We start from the raw sequence: 7,624 nt of genomic DNA, 5'->3' as shown, positions 1-7,624 counted from the left end.
AAAAAAAGAGGAAGAAGTATTTTCAGATTTTTCTTTTATATGTACACATATATACATATATATTTTATAAAAGTTTTTTTAAAAATGGAAAGAACATAGTTCTTAGCATGTTGGTTTGTTTTGCTTTATTTTATTTTATTTTTTAATGGTGCTGTTTTTTTCCACATGCTGTGTGTGGACGGTAACAGAAGAAATAATGTGAACATTTGACACTTTTCCTTTGCTGGGGGGGTATATTATTATATAAAAGAAATATAATTACGAGTTAATTTCCTAAGACTGGAGTATAGTTTTACATCCCAGCATCTTCTGCAAATGAGCGAGTATTCTTTTTTTTAAGGCAAACTATAATCTTAAATCTTTGCACCTTAAAACTGATGTAAAGTGATTGTCGAAAAAATATTACATTTTTAGATGTCTCTGCGAAATAGATAAATGGTATAGAAATAGGGGCTGATATATACGACCTGATGGCTTTAAATTCGGATCATGTTCTCAATTACACAATTACCGATGTAGTATCTGCTTTGCAAATCAATATTCGAACGGGTAATTGACGAGTAAAACAGGGAGTTTCTTTTTTTGGTTTGTTTTGCTTTATTTTATTTTATTTTTTAATGGTGCTGTTTTTTTCCACATGCTGTGTGTGGACGGTAACAGAAGAAATAATGTGAACATTTGACACTTTTCCTTTGCTGGGGGGGTATATTATTATATAAAAGAAATATAATTACGAGTTAATTTCCTAAGACTGGAGTATAGTTTTACATCCCAGCATCTTCTGCAAATGAGCGAGTATTCTTTTTTTTAAGGCAAACTAGAATCTTAAATCTTTGCACCTTAAAACTGATGTAAAGTGATTGTCGAAAAAATATTACATTTTTAGATGTCTCTGCGAAATAGATAAATGATATAGAAATAGGGGCTGATATATACGACCTGATGGCTTTAAATTCGGATCATGTTCTCAATTACACAATTACCGATGTAGTATCTGCTTTGCAAATCAATATTCAAACGGGTAATTGACGAGTAAAACAGGGAGTTTCTTTTAGGGGTGGCGTACAGTGGCGTGAATGAGGACGGAGATGCCACGCAGGGGGCTAAACTAGGTGCAGCTGGGGCCCCCTCCTGTTGATCGCTTGCTCGCTCCCGTTCTGGTATTCCCATTGGGAAGAAATGGGGCCTCTTTTGTCCTGCCGTGGGGTGAAAAAAAAATCCAAGAGCAGATTTTATTTCAAAGAGAAAAGCTGGCCATTCTGGGTAGAGAGTGTGACTAGATAGACCCAAAGCATTTTTCTTCTGAGATTTCTTGTTTAATGTGCACAAGAGGCAGGCCATCGAAGTTTCCATGGAGTCTTCCTTCATGAGCGGGACATCCTGCCGTGACCCCCTCGAAACAGGCCTGCCAGCGCATGGTCACGAGCAGCCAATCGGAGAACAACCTTGAACTCCACAATGAAATCAGACAATTGTAATTGACAAGAAAGCAGGGGGGGAACGCCCAATTTGGTGGCCGCTCATGCTGAATCAAATTACACACCCAGTGCCTGTCTCATTGCAGGCTGGGGGATTTCGGGATAGGGGATTAGAGTGTTCGGAGGTTGGGAAACTGTCTTTTCCCCCCCTTTCGCTAGAAGGCCACTACAAAAGAATGGAGCCACTGAAAATGTTCTCAGTTTGAAATGGGTCAGTTTTTCCCCCATCGAGCCTCTCTGCGCCATTGCCACATGTGCGCGGTGTTAGAAGATATGCTAGGGTAAGCCTGTGATTGTATTTAACTTACTAGAACGATTTACCTTTGAGCCATTAGCATCTTAAATATTAGTTCTGAAAAACTTTTGACTGTTACAGCAGATATACTTAGTCGTTCGCCTCATCTGAATTCATGTATTACGGCCGCAGTAGCGCCTTGTTTTGTTTTTGTTTCTATGAGCGTTAGTGTAATAAGGTACTTTGTTTAACTGAAATATATTTCAAGTCCCTTTAAGTAACTCAGATTTGAGATTAAAAAAACTGAAAAGGCTTAACAAATTAAAGCTCTTAAAAGCACCTTATTTTGACGTAAGCAAGCAGCATTTGCAATCGTAATGCATGTGCATTTCTCGACAGTGAACTGAAATGGCGAATATTCTTGTTGTTATTGCACTTGTTATATTTTGGGTTAGTTGGTTGTATTTGCACGGATAGCGTATTTTGACACTTAGTGGTTTTTCTAAACATCGCAGTCTTTAGAAATAGCATCTTAATTTACTTAAAAATGAAGGGACAACAATGCGATGGTATTTTCTTACCTTCTTTCTAGTTCTTCAAATCCCCAGCACTGATCAGGGACAGATGCTCGTCCATTAAAGGAATGTATGTTTGTGCATTTCGGTCATTTCTATATAAAAACCAAAACCATTTTAAAAATAGAATCAATTATGCAAACCTTAATAGCACGAATTTTAGAATCTGATTCAGAACAACAGTTGTCTGTCTATATGCCGTATTTTGTTCTCCTGCCTCTTTTAAGGTCACAAGGTCAGCGTATGCAGGAAACAGCAATAACTGTCTTAATACTTAATAAAACAAGTTCATCCTTATCCAAAAATGCACTGTTAGAAAAATGCTTCTAAATGGTTGATAACCCTAAGAATTGTTTAAAGCCATGCACATTGTACCCAATTAAAGCCCTTTTTGAGAACAAAAAAGCAGTAACGACTTTCCCAATTAGAAAATGCAGCACTTCAAAAGTTGTGTTTCTTAACCAAATGCCGCAACTTCTAATAGAGTGATGATATACTTCAAAGAATGTAGCCTGGATCAATGCTGTGTAAGTATTCAGAGCGAGATATTATTCAATGCAGGCTTTGAAAAGGAGACATTTGAACTGTTAAAGACTTTATACAGCCAATCACAGCAAAACCTTTTTTGAGTATTATTTATTTGATAGGAATAAGACTATATTTATTGACATTTAGGGAGATATATAATAAAGACTGACTATGATAGGCATATCATTAAATATATTTCACTATATAAGCAATTCTGAAAATATTGTAATAGTCTCTAATAGCCTACTTGCTAGTTTGTAATATTTCGTAAGGCGTCATCCCAACAGAAATTAAATAAAGTGTGATGTTATTGATGCCCCAAAATCTGAAAGCTCTTCAGAAAGTACATAACCAAAAATTAGGGTTATCACAATCAATAGGGGAAAGAATTCATATAGTTTAGTTTGTACAGCATTTGCTTTGCCTATACTGATGCATACGGTTATGATTATACAAAAAAAATATCTACACACCCTATTGACAGGATTTACTGCATGTAAGAGCAGCTCATAAGAAATAAAAATATATTTACAAATGCATATCAGAACGGTCGAATCATCATTCAAATAATTTCAAACTGGCAAGTTCCTTTATAATTTCAGAATGATGAGGGCACTATTATTATTATTATGCCTAATCCAAAATAATAACTGCCCATGCAAAAAGCCATTCTGATCGAGAAGGGGGAGTGGTCACAACCTACAACTACAGATTCACAATGAAAAGTGGTCCGGTTTGGAGTCTGACAGGTTTAACAAGAATGTGCTGTCTAAGATGAAGCTTAATATTAAGAACCACTGTGAATCGTTTCCGTTCCTCCTGCTTCTTCTTTTCCAGTAATTATGTGGTGTTGTTAAATAGTTGCAGTTCAACAGCTTCTCTTGCTTCTTTTTGGTTTGCATGCTGGGAAATTATTTTACAGAGCATTATTAACCTTTGAACAGCCTGTGTAGATAAAATATAACAGAGCCACTTGTACTACAGAGATTTTTAGTGAGGACTACAGCTGGTGTTTAATGTAATGCTGTACAATGACACTAGTTTATTTTTCCAAACATATTTCTCTTACCCAACAAAGTATCTAATGCACAAATACCAGATAAATGCTCATATGTTTACACACCCCAAGCAGAGTCTGTTTAGAAGGTGCTTAGCATTTTTTTTTAAAAAGGGTTTTTATTTTTAGTGCTGCCCTGAAGATGCCATATATGAAATAATTTACACAAATAATTTATTCCGTTCAGAAGTTTGCATACCTTTAGTTCGTAACACTGTGTTTTCTCCTCAAGTGTCAATGATTGTTTGCAGCCTTTTGTGAAAGCTGCATGAGTCCCTCGATTGTCCCGAGTGTCAGAGCTGGAGATCAACATCGTATAGCCACTGTGGGGAAGAACTCAAATGTGCAGAGCATGCTGGGAAATCAAAGAACTTAGGATGTTTGTCAAGAACAGTGGGCTGCTTCAGCTCAGAGGACAAACCAGAGACTCAAAACACATCACATAAGATACAAACAGTCATTGACACTCGAGGAGGAAACACATGAATTTAAACAAGGGCATGTGAACAATTTTGTCTTGTGGAATATTAAGGCGGGACACTCCAGGTGAATAGGGTAAAAAAAAAAAAAAACAAAAAAAAAACAGACTAATAGATCTAATAGATTAACTAATATATTTATCCAGTTGATTCGATTCCCCCCCAAGTTTTTTTAAATGTTGTTGAAATATGCAAATGAGGCAGTATCCTATTAAATATACACAAATGTGCATACATTTCCAGAACATAAATCTAAACACTGGATAGAGCCAGATTAAAAATTCTTCTTTTATATTACAGTTAAAAGATTTTACAAAAGGGTGTTTTTTTTGTTTGTTTTTTTCAATCCATAAGTCAGAAAAACAACTATTAATTTTCACCACGTTTTTAGGAAAAAACTGTTATAGAACAAGGTGAAAGATACATCACCAAAGCCATCTGTAAAACATCTCAGAATATAGATAGGAATAAAACTGTAACGTACAGGACAAAAAACTCATTGAGGAAACAGCCTTTAAAGATATTATAATTGAAATCTACAGATGCAAATAGATAAAGTGCAATACAATAACTACTTAAATGTGTACTTTGCACTTGTGTACTTGCTTTCCATTAGTCTGAAACTACGTATTACGTAAGGCCTAAAATCTCAAAATTGACCAGTGCATGAAAAAAAAAAAGTTTTTTATCTGAAGTGTCTCGCCTCATTTAAAAAAAACTGAGGGATGTACTAAAAATAAAATAAAATGCAATTTAAAACTTCTTCGAGGGGTTTGCAAACTTTTGAGCTGAACTGTACCTTGCATTCCCATAACGGATATATTTGCATTTTTAGTCTTGTTGATATTTTTGAGTTTTTTTTATTTTTTATGTGCCCGGTTAGGCAAACAGTATATACCCTTATATGTTCTGACATAGCAGATAGCGAAGCTGCACGTATTTATCTATAACCGCTGCAGCATCCATTCCATAGAATCACCAGAGAACATATACGTGATGCACTTAAGCAATTATAATGCCTTTCAGTATAGTACAAAGGGCAAATAATGTATTTGAATGTAAAAATGGCCACCCAACCAATGTCTAATTTTGCCTTTTTTTTTCTTTATCAAAAGTGAGCTTTCAGTTGAATTTCATGGCTAGAGAAATACCACCATATCTGTTTAGGTTCTTCCTCACAGCATTTATACAAAGCAACTTAAAAGGGAACTTAAAATGTCTTATAGCTGTTTCGTAAGATTCTATTTTGCTAACATGCATTATTATTTCATAGAGGAAGAGGTCAGTATCTGGATGTTATTTATGAATATCTTTAATGAAGAAAACGTATTTATAAGTAACTTCAAGACGTTTTGTTTTTTAATTAATAAATTAAAAAGTTAATATATTTGTAAAACGCATGAAGTTGATTTCTACTAAAATGATTAAAACTATAGAATTTTTATTTATGAAAGTTAGAAAAATCCACACTTCTGACAGCATAAAAACAAGTGGGGTGGGGTTTCAAAGGCTTATATTTTAAAACGTCAGATACGTAACGTGTGCATTAACAATGGGATAACGGCAGAAATATTTTATAGCATTCGGGGGTATTTTAGTCACTTCAACTTTGTGCCTCAATACCGTGTTTTTGCATACTAGAAGCCCTCAGAAGTGTTGTGTACTCGTCCTTTACTGAGTGAATAAAGGGTCCCTTCCTTTTTTTATATATTAAATTGCTTTGGTTTTAAATGCAATTGTTATAAAGCAATGAGTGCCATGACTGGAAGGAGAAACCCTTGAGAAATTCCGATCAATAACCTAGTGATGGATAAAAGCAAAAAATATATAAAAACACCACAGAATAACAAGACCGTGTTTGCATTCAATAAATACAAGAGATGCCGTTGTAATGTAAGAATTGAGCGAACAGGCGGCTATGATGACCACAGTAGGAATTTCTCAGGTGTTGAGATGCATGGAAAAGATGTCAGACTACTTCTGCGCTGGCACACTAAAGGAAAAAAAAAAAAATGATTTCACAAGTGAATCCCCATTGCGATCAGAAACCATTCAAGAGGTACTTATAAGAAGCATTATGCATTCCAAGCACTTTTTCTTGTTCTTCAGCCCATTGTTTGTAAGCAGACTCTGTGGCAAAAAGTGCAGGAATAAAATTTAAAAAAAGCAGCCACGTCTGAGCGTCCCAGCTAACTGCTCATTTCTAATTAGTCTGAAACAAGAAGCATGGCCTCTCAGTTCTGAGAAAATCCTTGATCCATTCAATTTCAACATCTCTTGTTCTCCAATTTTGAAGATTATTACTCACTTATTCTGGGCATAACTAAGCAAGTCTGTTACATATGTTAAGCACATCACGCGCAGGGAATACAACGGTCATGGTCAACCTTGCAGCCCAGCCCAACAAAATTTTCCCAGGATCCCATGGTGGCGCTGCAGCAGCTCAGTTATTCTGACAGCAGGCGCCCTGCTTGCCCGAATTCTGTGTGGGCTGCACGGTAATGGGAACCACTTTTGAGCTGGGGGAGAAGCCGTCATCACCACGCCCTGACATCTGCCTCTGGGACACGATACGGTAGATTTCTGTGTGAGAGAGAGGCAGGATTCATACATCGGCATGATGGAGGGTTGCCTGATAAACGTGCTCTTTCAGGTGTGATACTGACAGTGCAACAACTTCAGCTACGCTTCATCGTGACACCTAGAAATGAACAGTGTAACGGTGTACCACGGCGTGGCTGAAGAGAGGTATTTCTCAGGCCAAACAAAAAAAGAAAAACTGCAAAAAAGCAAACCACTATTTCTGCGTTGCAAACTTTCGAAGTTTGACATCAAAACACTGTTTCATTCATTCGCAGGAAAAGCAGAGGATATCTGTGGCGTGGAGTTTGACGCCATCTAGAGGTTATACTTAACACACAAAAACACCCTGGAATCTCACAAAACTGTTAAGAAATGTCTTGTGTAAAATAGACAGATTTTTTCCTTGAAAATAAAAGAAAAGGAGTATCCTTTTTCTTTTTAGGTCACTTTTAATTAAGCAGATTCTCCCAACCCCAAAAACTCATTACTGTAATCTGACAAAATAATTATATTTAAAATATTTATTAAAGGGGTCATATGATGCTTTTTAAAAGATCACTATTTTGTATATTTGGTGTAACAGAATATGTTGACATGCTTTAATGTTCAAAAAACACATTATTTTTCAAATACTGTACATTATTGTAGGTCCTCTATGCCCCGCCTCTCTCAAACACTTCGTTTTCAAC

At 36.0% G+C, this 7,624-nt stretch overlaps 1 protein-coding gene across 1 annotated transcript in view; it reads right to left on the bottom strand.

Annotated features, from left to right (window-relative positions):
- Nucleotides 1–6,106: 6,106 nt before the first annotated feature.
- LOC107592522 (ras-related protein Rab-11A-like) overlaps nucleotides 6,107–7,624 on the bottom strand; it is an 8,564-nt gene continuing 7,046 nt past the window's right edge. The window contains exon 5 of the mRNA XM_016282054.1: nucleotides 6,107–6,935. Coding sequence (XP_016137540.1) covers nucleotides 6,796–6,935 — 140 coding nt within the window. The 3' untranslated portion in view covers nucleotides 6,107–6,795. The remainder of the gene's footprint in view (nucleotides 6,936–7,624) is intronic.

Source organism: Sinocyclocheilus grahami, unplaced genomic scaffold (genome assembly GCF_001515645.1).
Source record: "Sinocyclocheilus grahami isolate Dianchi unplaced genomic scaffold, SAMN03320097.WGS_v1.1 scaffold153.1, whole genome shotgun sequence".
NCBI classification, from domain to species: Eukaryota; Metazoa; Chordata; class Actinopteri; order Cypriniformes; family Cyprinidae; genus Sinocyclocheilus; species Sinocyclocheilus grahami.
The sequence above is the reverse complement of the archived record's forward strand: the minus strand, read 5'-3'. Positions and strand labels throughout refer to the sequence as shown.